We start from the raw sequence: 24,873 nt of genomic DNA, 5'->3' as shown, positions 1-24,873 counted from the left end.
CTGACACACTCGATGGGCTGGGGTCCCTAGTGGCTGGAGCACCCGTCACCTGGCTTATACCCCCCTGCATTGGACAGCCACCCCGGGGCGCGGGAGCAGCCTCCCTCTACAGCAGAAGGTCTCCGAGCCCAGGTGAGAAGTGACGGCTGGGGCAGGGCCACCCGAACCTCAGGGCGCAGGCTGGGAGTCAGTGTCGTCGTGGCTCTGGGTGGGGAGCTGAGCCCCTCTGAGCTAACGCTTTGCTCCCTGCAGAGGACAGTAACACCCTGGGTGGAGCGGAATCTAGAAGCCCACAAGCGCCAACACCCTCAGGACCTCCATCTGCAGGCTGGCCAGGGCTGTTCCGGGGCTGTGGTGGGGGTTGTGGCCGGAGGCAAGGTCTGGCTGGGCCTCCAGGTCTCCCTGGAGGAGAAGAGAGCTTTCTAGGCCACCCAGGTGTGGGCACAGGTTAGGGAACCCCTGAAGCTTCAACCCCCAGCTCCCAGCGTGCGGAGGACTTACTGGGACCACCGCCCCTGCCCTGCAGCTGTGTGGAAAGTCCACCGCCCCTGCCCTGCAGCTGTGTGGAGATCTGTTTTTCGGAGACACCAGAGCCTGCAGGTGCCACGAGCCCTGACCTGCGATAAGGAAGGCCCCGGGGTTAGGGCCGGCCCCCTTCTGCCGCTCCCTTTGGTTCCGCAGAGCTATTGTTTGTGGGGCTGTTACCCTCCCCAAAGACAGACACACTTGTGGGGCAGCCATCCTGTGTGACCCCAGACTGCAATGCCCTCTCCGTGCCCGGGCCGAGGAGGGCAGGGGACGGTGATGGCGTGGGCCTCATCCCGTCCTATCTCCTCTCCAGCGTGTCCCGAACCCACCGCCCGTGACCCCACAGCTTCCTGCACAGCCATGGGCCTAAAAGCAGGTGAGACTGCCCCCCCTCACAAAGGGCACCGTGGACCCTCCGGGGGTGGTTCCCACGGCCGGCTCCTCTCAGGTGGCAGGACCATCTGTGGTCATAGGGACACAGGGAGCCCTGGGCAGACCCTTGACGGATGCCCCCACCAGGCAGGCGCAGCCGTGCCGCGGGGGGGGGGGGGGCGTCAGCCACTCATGGCCCGTTCTGTTCCAGGTGCCCAGGTGAGCCCAGGCCTCGCCCTCCTCGTGTGGCTCACCGCCCACTGCTCTTGTCCCCAGGCCCAGGGCTTCTCCCAGGAAGGGCTGGATGCCAGCAGGGCTGACCTGTGGGCCAGGTGAGTGCCAGCCCCTCCTGCAGTTCCAACCTACAGGTCACATCCTGGCAGCTGACCCCTGGCAGGCGGGGGGGGGGGGGGTGGGGGGGTGGGGGGGGGGTGCGGCTCCAGGGGCTGCACCTGACGGCCCGGGCGAGGCTGAGGCAGGGCTGCCCCAGCACTCACCGACCTTGCCCCAAGGTGGCCCAGATCACCCAGTGTCCTGCATCATGTCCCAACCACACCAGAGTAGCCAAGAGTGGGTCCCCCAGGCTGTCGCAGCTGGGGCCGGGGCCGCTGAACCCCTCACCTCTCACACTGCTCTCCCGGCCAGAGTCCTCTCGGCTTTCTTCCCCTGCCCCGAGGCTTGGCTGCTCTCTCAGGTCCTAAACAGAGACTCGGTAATTCCCAAGCACTGTTCAGAGGGCTCATGCGTGGGCTCAGCCACCCCTCCCTTCCCTGGGAGTCACAGACCTCTCGTGGACCATCAATCACTGACCAATCAGTGTGCTGATTAGGCAGGGCTGGAGACCCAGGCTGAAGTCCCGTGAGACGCCCTCCCCACGCACGGATTTTAGTAGACGCACAGCCTGCGGAGCACTCAGCTAGGAACCAGCCTGGCCGTGGTGACACCGCAGATGCCCGGACCACATCTGCTCCAAACACTCAGCCGTTGCTGGGGCCGGGGAGCTCACTCGAGCTCGGAGCCCCCTGGGACCGGGCCTCGGGCGGGAGCACAGACCCAGAGTCCGGGCCGGGGCCATACTGAAGCCCTGCTCATCGCCTGGAGCCTGGGGCCAACTACGTGCCACAGGGGCACAAGTGCGTGCCGAGCGGAGCAGCGGTCTTGCCTGCGCCCAGGCGCCACCAGCCACCCTTCCTGTGTCTCAGCCCCTGGGTGTTGGGGAGCTGACCTCTCTCCTGTGCACTGCAGTCCGGGCTACACCCCTCCCCCCCCACTCACCGCCTGCCTCCTTTCTGCCCAGTGCCAACGCCTCCCTCCTGCACAGCTTCTGGTGCCAGCCGGCCAGCCAGCTGCCCCGGGACCAGCTCTCTGCTCTCATCAGGGCGATGGCGACTCGCCGGGTCCTCCTCAGAGCCTGGCAGGTGAATGGCTGTGGTGGATGGGCACAGGCTGTGGTGCTGAGGGCAGGGGTGTCCCCAGCGCAGGACACGGGCCAGCGGGGGGCCCGCGGGCCCGGGTGGGGGCGAGCTCACGGTGGGGGAGAGAAGGGAGCACTGGGGCCCTGCGGGAGACACCGCCAGCGTCACCACCGCCTGAGGGGTGCCGCTACAGTAGACCCCGATGCGACAGGGGGTCTGGCCCTCCAGAGGTTGGGCTTTCCCTCCCCTGAGTGATTCTCTGCTGCTGCCCACTTTGGATCATTTCTAGGGCCTTCTCTGCCAATTACCTGCAGACCCCCTGCCTTCTGTTCTTGTGTTCGGGTGAGGGCTTATCCGCCAGGCCTGCGCTGGCCGCTTCCTCCCTCCATCTGTCATGCAGCGTCCCCCTTTGGGACGGGTTCTGGGCCCGGGGCAGATCCCCCAGCCTGCTGGCCTCTCCCCGCGACCCACCACTGATCCAAGCATTGCCCATCCCTGAGTTTAAAGAAATGGAAAGAAGAAAAGCTACCATTTCGTGTCTTTGTAACATTGGTATGAAGTTAGTACCGAACCTAGAACGACCTCCAAGTGAGTCAAGCAACACAAGAAATCCAGGCAGGCGGCCCTGAGAAAAATGCCTCTGAGTCACCGTAGCGCAGGGGGGCCCAGGGTGGGGAGGACTCTCGGGCTGGCCTTGACACATCCCGAGAGCGGCTGAGACGGGAAGACGACGTGATGTCCAGGTGAAGCGGGGTCCAGGCAGGCAGGGAAGGGGCCACCCTGAGGGGGAGGGTAACGTGGCAGAGAGAAGGGGGCCGGGGGAGCCCCGGGCTGGGCGAGCGGGTGACCCATCACCGCCCTGCCCAGCTCAGCTGCCTGGCCAACCTGGCCGCGCTGCACGGCCTCCAGGACGACTTTGAGCTCCACCCGCCGGACCTGCTGCTTTTCTACAAGTGAGTGCCCGCTCCCGGCCCGAAACCTGGGCGGCACAGGCTGAGCGTGCCTCCTTTGGAGTCCCGGGGACCCCAGCTCCCCAGGGATATCCGGGCCGCCCCAGAGCACGATTGGCCGGTCCCCACCCTCCCGACAGCCCCCCAACCCTCCCGCAGCCTGACGCAGGTGAGGGAAGCCGACTGCCGGGCCTTCACCCACCGTGCCGCCCAGGGGGACACGGAGCTGCTGGCCAACCTGCCGGACCAGAGGGCCGCCCTGCAGCGTGTGGCCTTGGCCTGCCTGGTAGGCACCGCGGGCGGGCCCTGGGCGGGCCGGGTGGACCGGAAGCGGGGCCAGGCTCACGCTGACCTGCCGTCCCGTAGGGAGGACCCCGCTCGCGGCTCAGCGCCTCTGACCTGCTGCTCCTCGGGGTACTGGTGTGCGACATGGACGCGTCCAGCATCGTGGCCGCGGACCCCCGTGTGCTGCAGAATCTGCAGCGCTGCCGTCGGCTGACCGCCCCCCAGCAAGCCGCCCTCAACACGCTGCTGGCCAGTGGGGAGACCACGCTTGGGTAGGCAGGGCCGGAACTCTCTGCCCAGGCCTCCCCCTCCGGAGGAGACCGCCAGTGTGTACCGCTCTGCTGACCTTCGACCTCTCGCCCCGGCTCACAGCCCCACTGACCCCGCAGCCTGGGACACACCGGCTTAGGGGTGCTGCCCCCACCCTCCGAACCCCACGGTCCCCTGCCCCCACACCCGGAGTGGGAGAGTCTCTCCTGAGCAGGGTGTCCCCCGCAGGGCAGGCCCCAGAAAGTGGGTGCTCGGAGAGGGGCAGGCAGCCTCCAGGCCCCGGGGCTGTGCTCCCGACCCTGACACAGTGCCCCCTTCCCACATGCCAGGCCTCCGGGTTCCTGGAACCTAGAGGGGCTGCAGGCTCTGGGACCCCTGGCCACCTACATCAGCTCCAGCCTGTGGATGCAGGTGCAGCAGGTAGGGTGCTCTGGAGTGGGGGGTTGTCCAGCTGGCTGTGGACAAGGGGAGGGGCGTCCGGCCGGCCTTCCACCAGCCACTCCGCTGGGGACTGGTGTCCCCAGTCCCTCCCTGCCCCAGGGTTTCCATCCATGGGGCGGGAGGGGGAACCAGGGGCCCCTGCCAGCCCCTCGTCAGGGTATGGAGTCTGTATGCCCGCTCTGCCAGGCTGTGGGCCTGGACTTCTTCGGCAGCACGGTGGCCACGTACCGAGCTGGGCGGCTCAGCCAGCAGGACGCCAGGCGCTTCGTCACTGTCTTTCTGAAGGCCAAGGCTGAGTCGGTATCCTCTCGGCCCAAGCGGGGCACAGGTCAGTGTGGCCACTGTGGCCCGGGGATGCTCTGTCTCCTCCGCTTTGGGCTCCTAACCCTAGGGCGGGCTCACCCAACATGTGGCATGCTGGCCTGGGCGTGGCCTAGGGGTCTGCTTCCAGTCGGGGGGCGCAGGGGGTGGGGGGCGTCGGGGTTGGTTAGAGCCCAGTGGAGCTGAACTGTAAGGTCGGGCCTGGGTTGGGAGTCGAGGTCAAACTCAGTCTGGTCTGGGCACAGTTTTCTTGGCTAGAGGTCAAGCTTGGGGAGAGAGTCAAGGGCAGGCCACATTTAGGAGCGAGGTGGGTGGGGCCCCAGGTCAGCACAGGTCAGCTCCAAACCCCCAACCCACCCCCAGCCACAGGGAGACCCTGCCTCCGCGGGGACATCACGGCGGCCACGCTGCGCGACGACCTCTTTCTGGTGCGCTATGACTGCGTGCAGCTAGAGTCCTGCCTGGGGAGCCGCGTGCTCGAAGCCAACCTGGACCCCCTGCTGCAGCACCCGCTGCCGGCCGAGTGCCAGCGCGTCGTCAAGGCCAAGCTGGCTCGGGTGCGCCACGGGCCAGCTGCGGGGAAGAGGTGGGCGGGCGCCGGGCGGTGTGCCTGACCCCCCCCCACCTCCACCCCAGGTCTACCCGCGCGGGGTCCCCGAGGAGCAGCTGCCGCTCATCGCCTCGCTGGTCTACCTCTACTCCCGCTCCGAGATCGGCCAGTGGAACGTCACGTCCAGAGACACCGTCGTGGCCCTGCTGGCCTCAGATGTGGCCCTGGAGAACCAGACTGAGGTGAGGGCGGTGCGGGGGGGGCATGGGGGTGGGGGGCGCCGACCCCGCTGACTCGGCCTCGCCTCCAGGCTGTGCTACAGAAGTACCTGGACCACAACGGCACCCTCACCGGCGCCCTGCTCGTGGCCATCGGGGGCTCCCGCCTCTGCTGGATGAGTGCCAGGCAGATCCAGGCCATCAGGCCCTCGGAGTTCCGGTGAGCCGGCCCAGCGACCCCCCCCCCCCCCGCTCACCGCCCCTCAGCCAAGGAGGGTGGGGCTCGGCCAGGCCACCTGAGGCTGTTAGTTTTCTACGGCTGCACAACAGAGTGCCATTAACCCAGCCGTTTGAGACCTCTCGCGGTCTGGAGACCGGAAGTCTGAGATCAAGGCGTCACAGGACCAGCCCCAGCAGGGACGTTCCTGCTTCTGGGGCTGCCCAAACCCCTTGGCCTTCCCGGGCTGGCAGACGCCTCGCCCCGGCCTCGGCCTCCGTGGTCACGCGGCCTCGCACTCTGTCTGCGTACAGATCTCCTTCTTGCATCCAGTTGTTAGACCTTGGGCCACGCTAATTCAGCGTGGGGTCATGTTAGAATAGACCTACAGATAGCGACCATGACTCCGTTTTCAAACAAGACCACCTTCTGAGGCTGGGGCAGGTGCGAGTTTGGGGAGGGACGCTATAGGCACAGTACAGAGGGCGAGAGGAAAGCTGTGGAGGGGAGCGGCCAGGAGCGTGAGGGGCTCCCGGCCTGCCCAGCAGCCTCCTCCTCCCCCAGGCTGGCCGGGGCCCTGGATATCTCCTCCTGCCCTCAGAGCCGGAAAGACGTGCTCTACGCCAAGGCCCGAGAGGCCTTCGGCAGCACCAGGACCACGGCTGCCTATTACCGCTTCATGCGTCCTTACCTTGGTGAGACCCTGCCCTGAGTGCAGCACCCCATCCCCAGAAGCCCGCCGCCCCTCTCCCCTCACCACTGCCCGGCCCCCAGGAGGTGCCCCCGTGGAGGAGCTGCGGCATCTGGTCCAGGCGAACGTCTCCATGGACATCGACACGTTCACCAATCTGAACCCCCGTGTGCTGCAGGTGAGCCCTGGGGGCTGCCCGCCCAGGGCAGGCCCAAGAGCCCCAAAGTCAGAGGGATGCAGACCGCATGAACCCCAGCTCACTGCTGCCCGGCCTCACCCCTGTGCTCACTCCTCAGTCAAGCACTGCCCTGCCAGGTCTGCCCTTGGCCCCAAAGCTGGCCTCTGCGGGACCCTCCGGCCCTCCCCCCACGGCCCCCTCCCTTCCCTCGCAGAGCCTGAGTGTCGGCAATGTGACGACACTGCTGGGCCAGAACGTGGGGGACCTACAGAAGGCACGGAGTCACCCGACCATCAGCTCTTGGCTGCGCAGCCTCAACAGGTCGGCCCTTGGCGAGCTGGGCCTAGACTCGGACCCTGCCGGCCTCAGCGGCCCAGGCCGCTCCACCACCGTCACCCCCAACACCGCGCCCCGGGGGCCCTACCCAGCCCCCACGTCAGGCCTTCCCAGGCACAGCGCCCCCGCCTCCGGTATGCTCCCAACCCGCCCTCGCCTCTGGTGGGCCTTCCCCACTCGGCCCGGTTGGTCTGCCCAGCGCCTCTGTGGACCCCCAACCTCACACTCTGTCGGCCACTCTTTCTGTTTGTCTCCCTGGGTGGCATCTAGGTGACACCGGCCTCACTCTTCACTGGCGACTGAGTTATTGGAGGACAAAATCCCCTCCTCCAAAACCTGCTGAGTGCCAGAAAGTGGGGGGGGGGGGGGAGGAGAAGGTGTGCCATCCCTGCCCAGGGCCCAGGACAGCAGCCTACATGGCCTTCCCCAACTGCAGGGACGGTGTGAGCCTTGAGGGGGTGCCCAGGCCCGGGAGGCGGCGGGACAGCCCGGGGGCGGCTCCCAGCTGGGACTGATGGGTGCTCTCTCCATGTTCTGCCTACAGGCAGCCCACCAGCCCATCTGGGGTACCTGCCACTCTCTGTGGCCCTGCCCTCTGGCCTCCTGTGGCTGCTGTACTGGGGCACCCCAGGGCTCAGCCAGGACTGCTCCTGGGACACCCGCACTATGGCCTCTGAAGACGGCGCCGCCCCAGCACCACGAGCAGGGAAACGGGGACGGGTAGCTGGAGTCCACCACGTCCGGCGTTCTAGGGGCCCGCAGGGCTGGTCCCCACCCACATCCAGCTCCCAGGACACGGAGCTGGAATGAGGATCTGGGCCCACCCCGAGGCTAGCCCTGAAGAGTTGACGGAGATGCTGTCCCAGCCCTCTGGTCTCCCTCAGATGCTGCTGGGGAGGGGGCGTCACTGAGGGATTCGAATAAAAGACAAGGTGACTTTCCAGCCTGTGTCCCTTTGTTCTGAGCCCGAGGAGGGGCAGAGACCCTCTCAGCCGGGAACGGGACTTCCAGCCGTGTCTCCAGACGCCACCCTGAGTGTTGGCCTGGACTCAGAGGGGAGACCCCGGGACTGGAAACAGTGATAGGAAGGCCCTGAAGGCCACCTACCTGCCTGGACTACCTCCCCTGGACCCCCTCCTCCAAGTGCAAATAGGAGGGGCTACAACTCGGGAACCACATCTACCAGGTCAGGGCCTTCCCACCACGTCCTCAGAACACCACAGGGTGCCTCTGCAGGGAAGGAAAGCGTCCTTTTATTGAACCCCAGTCCCCTTGAGGCGGGCCAGGGAGCACCGGGGCCGCTTTGGCCAGGCGGGGCCTCCAGCAGGGCAGGTCCAGCATCCGGAGCAGCGGGCTCAGTTCGGGACCAAAGCCCACAGCAGAGTGGGGACCGCAGTGAGCACAGGTCCGGGTCGGAGCAGGCGGGCGCCCCCTGAGAGGGCCTCTGTACAGAGGGAGTGACTCAGACGCCCCCTGCCGCTCCGCTCTGACCCCACCCAGCCGGCCACCCTGGCCCACCTCGGAAGCTGAGGTCCACGACCAGGTAGCCATTGGGGATGCCGCCTCGGAGCCCCAGGCCCAGACTGTCCAGGTCCTCCTGCCGCTGCCGTGAGATCCAATCCCGCACGGGGCTGCCCTCCCGCGCCGTCTTCAGGCCCACCAGGTTCGGACCCAGAAGGTTTCGGACCTCGGCAACGGTCAGCGGCTGCCAGAGCCCCCAGGGGGCGGTCAAGGGCGCCCTGCCTCACCCACGGAAGGCTGCCGGGCTCTGCTCCGCCCAAACCTCCCGGCGCTTCCCTTCCCGGGCGCACAGACCCTGCCTTGACCGCTCCAGGATTCGGCGCTCGCCCGGGCGCGAAGGCAGCCCCCGCCTGGCCCCGCCCCCCCCGTGCCCCCGCCCCTGGGCCCCGCCCCCATGTGGCCCCGCCCCGCGGCCCCGCCCCGTGGCCGTACCACCACTGCCTCGGGCCGCAGCGTCCGGAACGTGGCCAAGTCCATGCTTATGTTCTGACGGCTGAGAGCCCGCAGGTCCTCCGTGGGGGCCCCACCTGACCGCGGGGAGAGGGCCCCAAGCGTGAGACCTCGCAACAGCCCCAGTCTTATCCCCTGCGCGGAGGCTGCAAGAAGCCGTCCTCCTTCCCCAAGATTCCCTTTCCCTAAGGAGCTCCTGGGCCCCGGGTTCCCTTGGTGCCCATCTGACCCTCAGGGTGCATGCAGAGGCCGGAGGTGGCCGCGGGAGCATCTGGGTCGGCTCAGAACTCACAGGGTCTCCACCTACACACACTCGTAAGGGCGCAGGGCACAGTGACCACCAGTCACACCAGCAGTAGCCTAGTGAGGGAGGAACTGACGGCTCCTGGGTGGGGAGCCTTGGCCATCACCGCCCCCTGGGTGTACCCTGGCTCACCCAGGTAGGGCTTCATCTTCTCGAGGTATTCAGACCCGCTCATGTTCTGGAAGGCAAGGCGGGCCTTGGGATAGAGTACGTCCATCTGGGCCGGGCGGCATGCATCCAGATCCGGGGGCCGGGCTGCCCTGGAGAGGCAGCAGGGCCCGGACAGTGAGCCCAGGGCACAGCGTGCCCACCACCCCCGACGGACCCCTGGGACTCACCAAACAACGCTGGGGTGCACTGACTCCAGCTGCTCAGGACTGAGGAAGCACAGGTACGTCGGATGGAAAGCGGCCAGTGTGTCCAGGGTGGCCTTGTCCAGCTGGCCCCTTCCCACCAGATAGCGGGCAATCAGGGCAGCCACCTGTGGAAGGAGGCCACGGGTGCCTTGGGGCAAGGAGACCCACAATCCCCTGGGGTCTGCACGGCCTCACACCACCCGCTCCCGCCCTGTCACCTGAGCATCCATTTTGTGCCCTTTGCTGACTTCAAGAAGAGATTTCACGGTTTCCAGGGACATCGCGTTCCACTTGTGGATGTCCTCGGGGGTGAGCTCAAGGAAGAAGTACCCGAGGTGCCGGACCAGGGACTCAGGGTACCCCTGTGGATAGAGCTGCCCGGGGAGGTGACCGGATGGCTGGGGATGCTCCGGCAGGGTGGGCAGGTATGAGCCCCTCGTGAACTACCTCGTCCAATTTGCGCTTAAAAACGCCCAGCTGCTGGTAGGTGAAGGGCACCGTGTTCACCCGGTCCATCTGAGCAGCCAGCAGGGCCCCATCTACACAGGCCTCCAGCTCCCAGGGCTCGTAGAAGACAAGGTTTTCATCCACCACACGGGCCCTCCGCTCTGGTGGGCAGGCTTTCTCTGTGGGGGCAGGCGGGGGATTGAGGGCTGGACGTCTCTTGTCAACCTCCTCCTCCCAAACCTCAGGGACACAGATCCTGGGCAATGCAGGACCCCCTCCAGGCCTCAGTTTACACATCAGCAGGATGGAGTGATTCTGTCCCTTCTCCGAGGTTGTCACCGTGGAGCAAGCCGAGCAGCCAGAAAGGGCCACGGGTATGGGCAGGTGTGAGCCCACGACCCTACCCCATCCCCGGGTCTCTTGACAGCCAGTGGGACAGGGTTTCCCACTTACTCTCTGTGTCCCGCCGGTCCCTCGGGAGGAGGACAGTCAGCTCAGGCCGCTGCCAAGACTGGTCCCGGGTGGTGCCTTGCAGCCAGGGGGTCATGACACCCTGAGGACAGAGCAGGGCTGTAGCTGAGCTGTGCGTGGCCGGGGGTCCGAGGCCCCCTACCTGGGGCCAGACACCTTCCTCTGTCTCCCCAGAGGGAACTTACCGGTCGTGAGTCTGCAGCCCGGACCCTGGAAGGTAGCACCCACCCTGCAGGGGAAGAGCATAAGGCTGGAAGGGACAGCCAGGGATTCCTGGGGTGCCTGCCACCGGCCCCCACCGTGTGTAGGAAGGAGGCAAAGCTGCTCCCCCAACACTGCGCTCCCCCCACAGACTTAGGCCCCTGCACCCCATGATGTCACAGCCCACCCCACCCCAAGGGGCCCAGGCGTCCCTCATCCTCCTCCTAAGCCTTCACTGCTCCGGCCGAGGAGTTACCCTCTCCATGGACACTCTCAGCTTGGCCTGAGCGCCCATCACTGCCCTGGCTCAGCCGCTAATGCTGCAGGGCGTGGAGGTCCAGCAGGGGGGCCGCCACAGTCACCTCTGGGGACAGAGACACGGCTGACAGCCTGCCCAGGTCTAGGGCACCTACCTACAACTTGGGGCACCCATCTGGAACTCAGGGCGCCTGTTCAGGACTCAGGGCACCCGCCGAGATTCGGAGCACCCGCCAAGACTCGGGCCACCTGCCCAGAACTTGGAACAGCTGCCTGACCTCAGGGCACCTGCCAAGGATGGGGGAGGGGGCACTGCCCACGGGCAGGGAGGAGGTGTGGGGCAATGAGAGCCTTTCTTGAGGCCCCTCAGCTGTTTGGGCCCCCACTACTTTGCAGCAGCACCCCCCCCCCCCGCCACCGCGTTACTCACCGAGGCTGAGAAGCAGTAGCAGGAGGCTGCAGTGGGTGGGGGTCCCACGGGACCCCAGGGGAGGCAGAGCAGCCTGCAAGGCCATGTCTGTGGAGGACAGCCAGTCTGATATCCCCACCGTTTGGGTGAACAACCCCCCCCATCCCCCTGACTACCCCCCCCCCCCCGCACCCCTCCTTTCCCCTCCAACCCACCTGCCTCACCCTGGGCCAGTGCAGGGCCTTATGAGGCTGGACGGTCTCAGAGCCCCACACCGAACCTTCTCAGGCCCCTGCAGGTGGTGTCTCTGCGGCCTCCAGCCCTGCTCTCAGGACTGACCTGTCCACCTGACCCACCCCCTCCGGGAAGCTGGCCCCTCCTGCAGGGGGTGTTGAGTCTGAGTCAGCCAGGCCCCCAGCAGTGAGAGCCCAGGCGGGCAACTGGTTAGGGCAGGGCTGCCTCTGGCCCAGGCTGGCCTGATTCCACATTTGTACCAGAGCTGGGGATAGATTTGAGTGACCCCCCCCCCCCGCCCCGCCCCACAACCTGGGGCGTGGCCACTCTCTCCTCCCCATCCTCCTGCTCCTGGCACCTGCCAGGCTTTGTGCAAACCCAGGGCCCGGGTGGACAAGGCCACTGAGGCCCACCTGCCCTCCTGCTTTCTCTTCTGAGGTCCCTCCCAAGACAGAGGCCTCAGTGTCTTGTGGGTACAACACCCCCTCTTACCTGCCAGTCCCTTGGGTGAGGCAGTGGGTGGATAGGGATTCTGGGGCGGTTCCCCTGCATTTTTGGAGTGGGGTTCAGGGGGCCTTGCCAGCCAGTGTGGGGTGTGGAAGTGGGTGGAGAGCCGCTTTCCAGGGAGTATTGTCCCAGGTAGGGTGGGGACCTGCGGGAGACCGAACCAGTGTAGACCAAACTACATTCACCCCTCCCAGGGAGGGAGGCTGCCTGCCCTGGGCGTGGTGAGCGGAGACATCCCCTCCCCGCAAGCCTCCGTGCAAGCCTGCGTCAGCCCCACCCGGAGTCAAAAATGAGGGGGGCGCACTCGCCCATCAGCAACGCCTTTCAGCGGGGCGAGGAGCCTAGTGCTGGGGTTGTGTCCTGGGAAGTGGCCCCAGGTGAGCCTTCTCCCCTCCCTCCCCAGGTTCCAGAGGTGACGAGAGAAAACCAGACCCGCAGACCAGCAAACGGGCAGTGGAGTGAGGGAGGACCCCACCCCTTGGATGGGTGAGGCCAGGTGGGCCCCTCCCCAGGCCCATGTAACCAGAGAACCCCCAGCACCTCAGATGGGGCTTCCCAGGAGCCCCTGCAGGCCACGTGGGCCCTGGAATCTGCATCCCTCACATCTCCACCCCCAGACCCACCCCCGGAAGGCCAGGTTGGGGCCACGGGGGCACTTCAGCTGTCAGGTGTGCAGCTTCCGAAGTGGCCTGAGCTCGACCTGTGGTTTCAAGTCTGTTCCTGCCAGTCTGGAGTGCCCGTGTTTGTGTGTGACGGGGAAACAGTCCCCAGCAGAGCTCTGTCTCCCTCTGCGAGCCTGCTCCCGAGCCTCCTTTTCTGTCCTGCATCGTTCCCCGGGGGGGGGGGGGGGGGGGGCAGTACAGGGAGGGTGTCAGGGCTGGCCCCATCTCTAACCCGAGGCCTCTGTGACAGCATCCACCTGGTCGCTGTCACCCTTCAACACCTACACGCTGGCTCAGGGCCAACTGCATGCTGGGCCCTACTCAGATGCTGGCACATGCCAGAGCGGGCAAGGTTCGGGGCCCGTCCAGGGCCCTGGCAGTGGGGCCTGGCGACAGAGAGGCTGGCCCTGCCCCTGCCTTTCTGCCCCTACCCTGCTGCCAGGTGGGGTCTGGGGTCTGAGCGGACCACAAGCTGCTCAGAGTGCAGAATGAGGCAGAGGTAGCTCTGCCTTGACAGATTAACGTCCAGCTCCTTCCCTGGCCCGAGCATCAAGAGCTCAGAACTCGGGGCAGGCCAGCTGCCCCACCCAGCCCACCCCCGCCCAACCCCCACCCACCATCTGGTCTTCAAGCGACAGAAAATGAAGTCAGACCACATTCCCAACTTCAGGTCCTTCTCGTGCGAGTTGGCAGGGGAGCCGGACAGGTTCTGGGTCTTCCACGCATGGTCATTTAGTCAGCCCCAAGCACAGACACGCTGTGCAGCCAGCCCGGGGTCACGCAGTGTGGCCAGAACAGCTGGCACTAGGGCAGAACTGACCCTGAGGAGAGTTGGGGGGTGGGGCGGTCCTCACACTCGCCGAGTGCGAGGACCTTGGAAGGGGGCATCTGTGGTGGCAGGGGCCGGGTTGCCCCCCCAGCCTGCTTCTTTGGGGTGGCCAGGGTCCCTCCCAGGTGGGCCCTGGGACCAGCCTTGGCTAACCCCCGCTCCCACTCAGACCTTGGCTAGAGGTGCCAGGAGTGCTGAAGGACGTGACCCCACCCTCACCTGCCCAGGCATGTTCATGCGGGTGACCGAGACCCCAGCTGGGCCGTTGTCCCCACCCCACGCGGATGAGGCCATGGTCAGCCCCTTTTGGCCCTGGATACTGGGCTGGACCCCAGGACACCACGGGAAAGTCCCCTGGGAACGTCCCCTGGTGCCAGTGGGCCCTGCACTGTGGTTCTTTCAGGGCGATCTACCAAACCCGAGCCTCCTTTGCCTTGGTTTCCTCAACCCGGAAGTGGCCAAGAGTCCGGCACCCCCTCAGGTCAGTCGAGCCAAACAAAGGAGGCCTTGCCAGCTGGGAGCAGGCTGCTCCTGCCGCAGGAATGTGGGGGGGAGTCACCCGGGAGGAGGGGGGGCCCCGGGTGGAGAGCAGCCCCAGCCTGGGCCTCCCCTGGGGGGCGCGGGCACGTACCAGGCTCGAGTTGGGAGCTGACGCCTTACTTCACAGCGTCTCACTGCCCCATTTCTCGTGCCGTGAGACGAGGCTCAGTGGGCAAGGGTGGGTCCCCCACCTGGTGCCGCCACAGGATCTCCTCAGGCCGCCCCACTAGTCCTGACACGGGCGAGGATGCGGAGAGAGAGGATCTCTTTGGCACTGCTGGTGGGAATGCTGGCTGGTGCGGCCACTCTGGAAAACGGTACGGAGGCTCCTCAAAAAATTAAAGGTAGAACTACCCTACGACCCAGCAATGGCACTGCTAGGCATTTATCCAAGGGATACAGGTGTGCTGTTTCGAAGGGACACGTGCACCCCCATGTTTATAGCAGCACGATCAACAACAGCCAAAGTATGGAAAGAGCCCAAATGTCCAATGATGGATGAATGGATAAAGAAGATGTGGAATATATACACGATGGAGTATTACTCAGCAATCAAAAAGAATGAAATCTTTCCATTTGCAACTACGTGGATGGAACTGGAAGGTATTATGCTCAGTGAAATTAGTCAGAGAAAGACAGATATCATAGGACTTCACTCCTATGAGGACTTTAAGACACAAAACAGATGAACACAAGGGAAGGGAAACAAAAATAATATAAAAACAGGGAGGGGGACAAAACACAAGAGACTCTTAAAGACTGAAAACGAACTGAGGGTTGTTGGAGGGTTGTGGGTGGGGGGATGGGCCAAATTAGTGATGGGCATTAAGGAGGACACTCGTTGGGTTGAGCACTGGGTGTTACTAACTAACTTAGATGTAAATTTAAAAATTAATTAAAAGAAAGGAAGAAAGACAAAGACAAAGGAAAGGTCCATCCAGGGGTGCCCGGGTGGCTCAATTTGTTAAGCGACTAACTTCAGCTCAGCAGCTCAGTCATAATCTCGCGGTTCATGAGTTCCAGCCCTGCATTGGGCTCTCTGCTGGTCAGCACAGAGCCCACTTCAGATCCTCTGTCTCTCTCTCACTCTGCCCCTCCCCTGCTCTCCCTCTCTCTGTCTCCTAAAAGTAAAAATAAATATTAAAGGGGTGCCTGGGTGGCTCAGTCGGCTAAGCGTCCAACTTCGGCTCAGACCATGATGTCGCAGTTGATGAGTTCGAGCCCCGCATCGGGCTCTGTGCTGACAGCTCGGAGCCTGGAGCCTGCTTCAGATTATGTGTCTCCCTCTCTCTCTGCCCCTTCTCCGCTCATGCTGTCTCTCTGTCTCAAAAATAAAATAAACATTAAATTTTTAAAAAAAGAAAGAAAGAAAGAAAGAAAGAAAGAAAGAAAGAAAAGGAAGGAAGGAAAGAAAAAGAAAGAAAGAAAGAAGAAAGAAAGAAAGAAAGAAAGAAAGAAAGAAAGAAAGAAAGAAAGAAAGATCCGTCCACAGATGACAACTGAAACACTCCGGACAAATCGTAAAAACCAAGTCCTTAAGGGTCCTGGGGAAGGAACGAAAGCTAGCAGAATTTGGAGGGGAATAGACACTGACAGAGGAGAGCAGCAGGGAGGAGGTCTCCGTCTGCGTATGTAGCTTTGCCCTGAAGACAGTCAGAGGCAGGGCCCCCGTGATCGGGCTCCAGCAGAGATCCCACCATCTTTCTGGCTGAAGGAGGAAAGAGCCCAGGATCAGCAGATCCCAGAGAATAAGTGGAGAATTCTGAAAGAGAGCCTGGGGAGGGGACCCCAAATTCTGTGTTTGAACTCTACCCAGGTCTCTGGCTGACCCCTGAATCATGCATGTGCAAGGCAGACTGGAAACAGCTCAGCCAAAGATGAAATACTGGCCGAGACCGACGGGTATGCAGAGTTCACTGTTCAAGCCTAATCAAGGTTATTGCCTGCCAAGACAAAAGCATCAACAGTCTTCACAGGAATATAACAGAATGCAGCGTCTCTACGACGTGATAGTCACAGTATTTATGATAAAATCATATCTATACTTTGCTTAAGGAAACTATACTTTGTAACTATACTTTGTTTAACTATACTTTGCTTAAGGAAAAAATCCAGGGGCACCTGGGTGGCTCAGTTGGTTGGGCGTCCGACTTTGGCTCAGGTCATGACCTCACAGTTCACAGGTTCGAGCTCCTCATCGGGCTCTGTGCTGACAGTTCAGAGCATGGAGCCTGCTTTGGATTCTGTGTCTCCCTCTCTCTCTGCTGCACCCCGGCTCATGCTCTCTCTCAAAAATAAGTAAGTAAATAAATAAATAAATAAATAAATAAATAAATAGAATTGTTAAAGCAGCTATTACAACTATACTCAACTGAGTAATGGAAAATAGGCTTTCATGAATGGAGATGTAGGATACACACACACACACGCATATAACCAAGTTTTAGAAATGGCAAACACGCGATTTGGAATTTTAAAATCCACAGGATGAGCTTAATAACAAGATTAATCACTTCCAATTGAGAGTCAGGTAGGAGCTCCTCAGTTGCACGGTTAAATGGGTTTTGAAGTGTGGAAACTTCCTTTGCGAGAACACTGAGGAGCTGTAGTTTGAACTCAAAACATACAGCCGCTGCCGATGCAGAGAGGAGTGGGGAGCCCGCTTCTGGTTTCAGCTTAGACAGCATGGGAAGCATGTGACCCACATCCTTGCGATTCACATAACGTCTTTGGTTGAGATGGCAGTAACGTGTGTATGTTTCACATACGAGTACTTCTTTCCCTTGTAATTTGAGGCTAAAATCATTAAGAGACATGATCAAGTCTGAAGCAAAACTTAAATTGCAAAGCAATTCAATGTTCGATAATTTAGGTTAAAGGAGGTTCTTCACAGTGAATACAACAAACAGTGGATTGTACACTTTAGATGGGTAAGTTTTATGACATGGGTATCATATCTCATTAAAGCTATGTTTTAAAAATAGGCCGGGGCACCTGGGTGCCTCAGTTGGTTAAGCATCTGACTCTTGATTTCGGCTCAGGTCATGATCTCACGGTTCGTGAGTTCAAGCCCCGCATTGGGGTCTGCACTGACAGTGTGGAGCCTCCTTGGGATTCTCTGTCTCCCTCTCTCTCTGCCTCTCCCCCCTGCTCATGCTCGCTCTCGCTCTCTCGCTCTCTCTCTCTCAAATAAACAAGCATTTAAAAATAGACTAGAGTAGAACAGAATAAAACAAAACAAAACAAAAAACAGGCCAAGGCAAGAATATCCAGTGGGAAAAGGACCATCTGTTCAACAAATGGGGATGGGACAACTGGACAGCGACATGCAAAAGAGAGAAACTGAACCACTTTCTTACATCACACACAAAAATAAACTCAAAACGGATGAGAGATCCAAATGTGAGACCCGAAACCATAAAAGTCCTTTAGAAGAGAACACAGGCAGTAACTTATCTGACATGGGCTGTAACAACTTCTTTCTAGACATGTCTCCTGAGGCAAGGGAAACAAAAACAAAAATAAACTTTTGGGACCTCATCGAGATAAAAAGCTTCTGCACAGCAAAGGAAACAATCAACAAAACTAAAAGGCAACCGACTGAATGGAAGAAGATGCTTGCAAGTTACATATCCGAGAAGGGGTTAGTATCCAAAATACTTAAGGAACTGATACAACTCAATTCCAGAAAACCAAATAATCCAATTAAAAATTGGGCAAAGACATGAACATTTTTCCAAAGACACCCAGATGGCCTCCAGACACGTAAAAAGACGCTCAACATCCCTGATCATCAGGGAAATGCAAATCAGAACTCCAGTGAGGGACCACCTAACACCTGTCAGAATGGCTAGACTCAACAACATGAGAAACAACAGTGCTGTCGAGGATGTTGAGAAAGGGGAGCCCTCTCGCACTACTGGTGGGAATACAAACCAGTGCAGCCAGTGTGGAGACCAGTATGGAGGTTCCTCAAAAAGTTAAAAATAGAACTACTCCCCCCCCCCCCAGGGGGGCATCTGGGTGGCTCGGTCGGTTGAGTGTCCAACTTTGCCTTGAGTCATGATCTCACCGTACATGAGTTCTAGCCCCACATCTGGCTCGCTGCTGTCAGCACAGAGCCCGCTTCATATCCTCTGCCCCCCTCCCTCTCTGCCCCTCCCCTGCTCACACTGTCTCTCAAAAATAATAAACATTAAAAAAATAGAATACCCCCAGTCCAGTAATCACGCTACTGGGTATTTACCCAAAGAATACAAGAACGCTAATTAAAAAGGATACGTGCGGGGCGCCTGGGTGGCTCGGTCGGTTAAGCGTCCGACTTCGGCTCAGGTCATGATCTCACGGTCCGTGAGTTCGAGCCCCACATCAGGCTCTGTGCTGACAGCTCAGAGCCTGGAGCCTGCTTCTGATTCTGTGTCTCCCTCTCTCTCTGACCCTCCCCCATTCATGCTCTGTTTCTCTCTGTCTCAAAAATAAATAAACGTTAAAAAAAAAATTAAAAAAAAAAAAGGATACGTGCTGCACCCCAATGTTCATTGCAGCATTATTTACAATAGTGAAATTATGGAAGTGGCCCAAATGGCCATCGATGGATGAATGGATAAAGAACAGGTGGCGTAGGGGCGCCTGGGGGGCTCAGTCGGTGAAGCGTCCGACTTTGGCTCAGGTCACGATCTCGCATTTCGTGAGTTCGAGCCCCTCGTGGGACTCTGTGCTGACAGCTCAGAGCCGGGAGCCTGCTTCGGATTCTGTGTCTCCCTCTCTCTGCCCCTCCCCCACTCGTGCGTGCTCGCTCTCTCTCTCAAAAACAAATAAACAAATTTTTTTACAAGAAGAGGTGGTGTATATAGAGAATGGAATATTGCTCAGCCATAAAAAAAAAATACGAGGTCTTACCATTTGCAACAAATGGATAGAGCTATAGAGCTAGAGGGTATGATGCTCTGAGTGAAACAGTCAGTTGGACAAAGACAAATACCATGTGACTTTACTCATAGGTGCAATTTAAGAAACGAAACAAATGGGGGCGCCTGGGGGCTCCGTCAGTTAAGCATCTGACTCTTGATTTCAGCTCAGGTCATGATCTCTCCGTTTGTGAGTTCAAGCCCCGCATGAGGCTCTGTGCTGACAGCTCAGGGCCTGCTTCGGGTTCACTCTCTTCCTCTCTCTCTCTCTGCCCCTCCCCTGGCTCATGCTCTCTCTCTCAAAATAAATAATTAAAAAAAAAAGAAACCAAACAAATGAAGGGGGAAGAAAGAGAGACAAACTAAGAAACAGACTCTCAACTACAGAGAACAGAACACACTGATGGTTACCAGAGCGGGTGGCGGAAGTCGGTGCTGGGGGTGAAGAGCCCACTCGTCATGATGGGTAGCAGGTGACATGTGGGATCGTTGGATCACTGTACCGCGTGTGCGAAACTGTCATCACGCTGTACCGCGTGTGCGAAACTGTCATCACGCTGTATGTTAACTCCACTGCACTTAAAACATAGATCGATCACTTAAAGAGGCTAAGGATTTGAACAGACACTTCACAAAAGGTGTGTGAATGGCCAGTCAACACATGGGAACGTGTGGGGACAACAACAGCGGTCCGACATCACCCACCGCCCAGGGAAACGCAACTCAAATCTGTGTGACACTTGCCCACCTGAGCGAGTCAGTTGGGAAGGACTGACAGCGCTGAGCGTTGGCAGGCAAACGGAGCAGCCGAACGGTCACACGCTGCTGGTGGACGCGCGTGCCAATGCCGTCACTTTCGTCTGGCGTTTTCTTTTCTTTTTTGGGGGGGAGACACCGAATCCAAAGCAGGCTCCAGGCTCCGAGCCGTCAGCACAGAGCCCGACGCGGGGCTCGAACTCACGAACTGCGACATCGTGACCTGAGCCGAAGTCGGACGCTGAACCGACTGAGCCACCCAGGCGCCCCTCATCTGGCGTTTTCTTAAGACATTAGACATACACCTCACTGCGCGATTTGGTCACTCCACTCTTAAGTAATGGCTCCAGAGAAATGAAAATGTACATCCACGCAAAGAACAGTCACAGTAGCTCTATTCACAGTAGCCAAAAATGGGGAAAAGCAATTTTCCACCAATAGATGAACGGACAGACTAAATGTGGTCCGTCCATCTGGCAACAAGGAGGAACAAGGCACTGACACGTGAAGAAACGATGACTTTCAAGATCATGCTGAGTGAAGAAGCAGAGGGCAAAGAGAATATAAAATCTTTGTAAAAACTTTAAAATGCAAGCTAATCTATTATAACAAAAAGCACATCAGCGGCTGCCTTCAGCCAGGCAGCTGCCCCCAGGTTAGGGATTCCTGTTCAACAGGGAGTAACGATCACAAAAGTGCAGTGGAGACGTTCCGCATCCTGGTTGCGGTGGTGGCTTCATGGGTGTGTACGTGCCAAGGCTCTCTGGATGGTGCACTTTAAACAGATGCCTTTATTGTACATAAATTGCACAATAAAATGGATTTCAAAATCCACAGCCTAACAAGCGTTGGCAAGGATGCGGAGAAGCCGTTCCCTCGTGCACTGCTGGTGAGAGCGTTCACTGGTGCAGCCACTGTGGAAAACAGCCTGGCAGCTCCTCAGAAACTTAAACCCAGCATGACCACGCGACCCAGCAATTGAAGATATGCACCCACAAGACTTGAAAACAGAAACTCAAACAGACTTTGTACACCCATGTTCACAGCAGCCGAGAGGCGACAACACGCCAAGCGCCCATTCGGCAGAGGAACGGTGAAGAAAGCACGTGGACCGTCCGCGGTGGCGTATATGACTCGGCCGTGGAAGGAATGGAACGCATGCTCCAACGTGGACAGGCCTCGAAAACATGGCGCTCAGTGGAAGCAGCCAGATGTGGAAGGACAAACATTCCCTCTTTATGCAACGTCCAGATTAGGGAAACACATCGAGACAGAAAGCGTAACAGGGGCTACCAGGGGCTGGAAGCGGGGAGGGGAATCACTGTTTAAAGAGTGCAGAATGTCCGTTTCATAAAAAGTTCGGCTGGAAGTTGACGGTGGTGATGGGTACACAGCATTGTGAGTGTACCTAATACCACCAAATCGTACGCTTAAAGGTGATTAAAAGAGTAAGTTTTATGTATATTTCACAAGCATAAAACATCAACAGCATTCATTCATGTCAGCAATAATAACAAACTCAGTAGAAAAGTAATCCTTTCTAATAACGAGGAGATCCACAAAGTCTCTAGGAATCAGCCTAATAATGCAGAGAACAACCCAGCAGGATAACGCTATCAGTGCTCCTAAAATTGTTCTGTACAATCGGACCCTATTTTTAAAAATTTTTTTTAATGTTTATTTATCTTTGACAGAGAGAGACAGAGGCAGAGCATGAGTGGGGGAGGGGCAGAGAGAGAGGGAGACACAGAATCCGAAGCAGGCTCCAGGCTCTGCACTATTGGCACAAGCCTGACGCGGGGCTCGAACTCACAGACCGCGAGATCATGACCTGAGCTGAAGTTGGACGCTCAACTGACTGAGCCACCCAGGCGCCCCAATCGATTCAATCCTATTAAAAGTTAAAATACGAGGTTTTTTTTTTTTTTCAGGAACGTAACGATTTTATTTTTAAAATAAAGAGAAAAAATATCCGTGACGTAAGAAGAGACAAGCTCCTGGATGCTAAGACAAAGCCACGCGTAATGAAGTTAGGAACAGACAGCGGGGGCAGGCACGAGACGACACAAAATGCCCCCGTGTGCACGCAGGGACTGCTACCAGCAATGGCGGGGAAAGGGACAGTCCATGGGACAGGTGGGGCAGGGAAATGAGGCCCCTTGCCCGCATGGCAGACAAGCTGGGTACCAAATTCAGTAAGACCTGCGTACGGCAGAGAAGACTCTAGGCACATAGAAGGACATGGACTGAGGAGTCGCGAAAGATGCCAAGACCCAAACAGAAACTACCTGCTGATTGTGGGTGAGTCGGACTTCCCCGGAATGAAGGATTCCTGTTCCACAAACAATTGGCAGTTAGCAGGCAGGCGTCCACAAGGAGAGGGACAGCCGAAGCCTAGAAGTGCCCGAGGCTCGGTGAGTACCTAGAACGGGGGAGAACAGGAGCCCCCGTGACCACAGAGATTCCAAGTCAAGCAAGGAGACGGACACAATTAGAAAGGTGGGGGGTAACAGGTGTTGGTGACCATGTGAGGGACGGCCCGACGGCGGACATCTGGAACGAAGCTCCCACCCCCCCACCCTGGCAACCTGGATGTGCCTTCCTTTCCGGTCTCCTCCCAGCGCGGCTCAGCTCCACGTTTTTGCAAGTTGCGCTCGGGCGTGCAGCTGGCTTCTCCTTCCTCATGCACGACCTCTGTTTGTCCTTCCTCTCTGTCAGGCGTTGCCCCCAGGCTATTGCTGGCCTTGTCACTCTTTGGGTGAACAAAACAAATGTGGGGCTGCTTATTCTGCACAAAAAGAAAAGGCCTTTTTTCTCCTGTTCACAGGACTAAATCTGTTCCTCATCAGGGAAGGCATCCAGTCACGGCTAAGGAATCGGATGAACGGTCACTCCTGGTTTGATCGCTGGTGTGGACGCGCTTCCGTCTAATCTGATCATCTCCATGAGTCCAAGGGTGGGCGGCCAGGTTCCCCGGCAGGACCCACGTCCTGGCACGGCAGGGTCCGTGCCCCGAGTTCAGTAGGCTGTCTCCAGTCCGATTTCTCGAAACACCTGTTCCCCAGTGTGGGCAAAATAACAAAAAGAACCAGAGTAGGCTGGCCTGGAGCCTGGAGCAGACCTGTCACGGGTCTCTGCACCAGGTGGCCTCTTCCAGGAAGCCTTCGTTGGCTGGCGGTCTTCCTGACTCTGAGAGGTCAGCCCCTTTCTCCCTGAGCCCGTTTCCGCCCTGATGCCAGTCCAGAGCAGAATATTCATTCTGTGAATGAAGACCCACTGCAGATGGGTTTTTACCTTTTTACAGAGAAGGAAACTGAGGGCCAGAGAGGTCCGATGACTGACCAGAGCCCACATAAGAGTCAGGTCTCTCGGCTTTGAGAGAGGAGTGTGGGGACGGTTCCGGTGTCTGGCACCCCCAGGGCGACATTCTCGCTCAGCCACTGCCCTGCGAGCAGGTTCCAGGGCCTCGGTTTCCCGCTTTGCCGGGTGGCACTTGCCGGGGGTGGCTGCATGCCTGCAGCTGGGCCCCAGCCTCAAGGAAACGAGGGGGCCCCTTCCTGCCCCCCAGAACTGGCCAGGTCCGGTAGGTGGCCAGGGATGTTTCCCTTTGCCGCTGTGTCCCTGAGGCCACGGGGACTGCAGCCACAGGAACCAGTGATCCAGCCCAGCTGGCCTGAGGCAGACGTGTGGGTGGTGGGGCTGTGGCTATTCACCCGGCTGATGTCCCCTGCCTCTGCTCACAGCTATAGACCTGCTCACAGCCACCAGCTAGGTGGCCGCTCGTCTTCTTGGACATTCTGAGGGTGTCCGCGAGTGCCAGGGCTGAGGCTGCCAGCACCACACTCTGCGCCAGCCAGGCCTGTGGGCTTCTTGTATGTTGTGGCTTCCCAGGTGGGCTGCAGGGGCTGGAGAGACATCACCAGAGGATCTGTTCCGGTCGGGCCCTGCCCAGCCCTCCCGCCACCCCCTCTCACGAGTCCACACCATCGTCCTGGAGGCTGTGGTCCACTGCCTGGGGCCAGAGCTCACACCATGGCCATCACTGAACTCAAGGACGGCTTCCAAGGGCCACTGACCCTCTTCCAGGCTTCGGTGACTCCTGTCCCAGTTCACTTACTACTCTCGGTGGAGGCCCACGTGCATGCTCCCAACAGGGGCAGGGCTGTGGGCAGAGCTGGGACTGCTTCGTCCAGGGGTGGAGGACACGGGCCAGGTCCCAGGGAGGGGGGAGTGGGCCAGGACCAAGTTTGACCTGAATGCCCACCTGCCTGCTGCTGCTGCCACCCCAAGCCCTGGGCGATGAGGCCCAGTGGAACCTGTGAGTGTCCCCACGGGCCACCGTGGTACTGGGATAGCCTGCTGGGCTCCCAGAGCCTCCCCCTGACCATCAGCCCTCCCCCGACATAATTTGCCTGGATACGACCTTGATGCCTTCTCAGAGGAGCAGAGGAAGCTCACGCACAGCTAGATGTGGGGACCCAGCACACCCCAGCACGGCACAGCAGTGTCAGGGAGAGGGGGCAATCTTGGGGCTGACCCCAGGTCTCTACTTGGGCCCTGCTGACCCTGACCCAGCTGGCTCCACTGGCCGAGATGAGGGCCAGCCCCACCCAGACACTCCCGGGCTTGCTTTGCAGGCCCACTGGCATCTGTGAGTGGTGTCCTGGGTCAGAGGGCACAGGGGAGATGGAACTGCCACTTGCCCAACTGACCCCTGTTCCTCAGGCCCGACGAACGAGCGTTGCCCCGGCCACCTCCCCCTGGACCTCCCCTGGACCTCCCCTGCTGCCACATGGGACCTGGCCTCCAGGGCCAGCACAGCCAGGACATCACGCTCTGGTTCCAGACTCACCCGCTGCCCTTCCTGCTGGCCACGGCTGGTGCCATCCTGGCCCTGATCCGGGGGGATGTCTTCCGTGATGCCTTCCAGCAGATGTAGGAAAAGGTGGGGGTGGGTGGCCCCGGTGCTGAGTCGGGTAGGGGGCGCCTGGGCAGTGACCCCACCCCTGTGCCCCAACCCCCGAGTGAGGGGCCGCGACGGTGTCTTCCAGCTGCTCCTGGTGCTGGCTCCCCACAGCACCAGTGGCCTCTGCAGAACCCTCCTGGCGTGCAAGGCATCTGGGGGTGAGGGTCAGCAGCACGCAGGGCTACCCTCACTCTCTGACCCCCCCCCCCCACCCCAGCACCGTTCGGGTCCCTGGGCGGTCACTGGGAGCAGATGGGCAGAACTTGCCTCCCCCGCAGGGAGC

At 59.9% G+C, this 24,873-nt stretch overlaps 2 protein-coding genes and 1 long non-coding RNA gene across 4 annotated transcripts; 1 reads left to right on the top strand and 2 right to left on the bottom strand.

Moving 5' to 3' along the window:
• The first annotated feature begins 888 nt into the window (after positions 1 to 888).
• Positions 889 to 7,713, top strand: LOC109259611 (mesothelin-like protein). The gene is made up of 15 exons (XM_053894246.1): positions 889 to 904; positions 1,112 to 1,232; positions 1,850 to 2,318; positions 3,183 to 3,268; positions 3,425 to 3,551; positions 3,632 to 3,822; positions 4,150 to 4,240; positions 4,448 to 4,589; positions 4,946 to 5,139; positions 5,219 to 5,374; positions 5,443 to 5,570; positions 6,132 to 6,262; positions 6,342 to 6,436; positions 6,651 to 6,906; positions 7,317 to 7,713. Exons 1-15 carry the CDS (start codon positions 889 to 891, stop codon positions 7,580 to 7,582), a joined length of 2,469 nt encoding a protein of 822 aa, XP_053750221.1. The 3' UTR covers positions 7,583 to 7,713.
• Positions 7,714 to 8,003: 290 nt separating this feature from the next.
• MSLN (mesothelin) lies at positions 8,004 to 11,328 on the bottom strand. Its single transcript, XM_019437363.2, has 10 exons — positions 11,211 to 11,328; positions 10,507 to 10,550; positions 10,304 to 10,403; positions 9,851 to 10,029; positions 9,622 to 9,777; positions 9,386 to 9,528; positions 9,180 to 9,307; positions 8,726 to 8,820; positions 8,291 to 8,477; positions 8,004 to 8,216 (listed from the first exon to the last, which is right to left on the bottom strand). Exons 1-10 carry the CDS (start codon positions 11,293 to 11,295, stop codon positions 8,128 to 8,130), a joined length of 1,206 nt encoding a protein of 401 aa, XP_019292908.2. The 5' UTR covers positions 11,296 to 11,328; the 3' UTR covers positions 8,004 to 8,127.
• Positions 11,329 to 11,409: 81 nt separating this feature from the next.
• LOC109259669 (uncharacterized) lies at positions 11,410 to 23,343 on the bottom strand. 2 transcript variants are annotated; one of them, XR_008419139.1, is made up of 5 exons: positions 22,213 to 23,343; positions 21,913 to 22,046; positions 14,153 to 14,268; positions 11,916 to 12,075; positions 11,410 to 11,568 (listed from the first exon to the last, which is right to left on the bottom strand). It is a non-coding gene; the product is annotated as an uncharacterized LOC109259669 (long non-coding RNA). The 2 variants fall into 2 exon arrangements; XR_008419138.1 differs by lacking the exons at positions 14,153 to 14,268; positions 21,913 to 22,046; positions 22,213 to 23,343 and adding an exon at positions 12,554 to 12,762.
• Positions 23,344 to 24,873: the final 1,530 nt, after the last annotated feature.

Source organism: Panthera pardus, unplaced genomic scaffold (genome assembly GCF_024362965.1).
Source record: "Panthera pardus isolate Hobbes unplaced genomic scaffold, ASM2436296v1 HiC_scaffold_4, whole genome shotgun sequence".
Taxonomy (NCBI): domain Eukaryota; kingdom Metazoa; phylum Chordata; class Mammalia; order Carnivora; family Felidae; genus Panthera; species Panthera pardus.
Note: the sequence above shows the minus strand (reverse complement) of the source record. Positions and strands in the feature narration are given on the sequence as shown.

Excerpts from the sequence above, each read along its gene's own strand:
- LOC109259611 (XM_053894246.1), top strand. Across the intron at positions 2,319-3,182 it reads TCCTCCTCAGAGCCTGGCAG|CTCAGCTGCCTGGCCAACCT; the intron begins GTGAATGGCTGT and ends CGCCCTGCCCAG. Across the intron at positions 4,590-4,945 it reads TCGGCCCAAGCGGGGCACAG|CCACAGGGAGACCCTGCCTC; the intron begins GTCAGTGTGGCC and ends ACCCACCCCCAG.
- MSLN (XM_019437363.2), bottom strand. The coding sequence starts at position 11,295 with ATGGCCTTGCAGGCTGCTCTGCCTCCCCTGGGGTCCCGTGGGACCCCC. Across the intron at positions 8,478-8,725 it reads TGCGGCCCGAGGCAGTGGTG|CCGCTGACCGTTGCCGAGGT; the intron begins GTACGGCCACGG and ends GGGCTCTGGCAG. Across the intron at positions 8,217-8,290 it reads CGTGGACCTCAGCTTCCGAG|AGGCCCTCTCAGGGGGCGCC; the intron begins GTGGGCCAGGGT and ends CCCTCTGTACAG.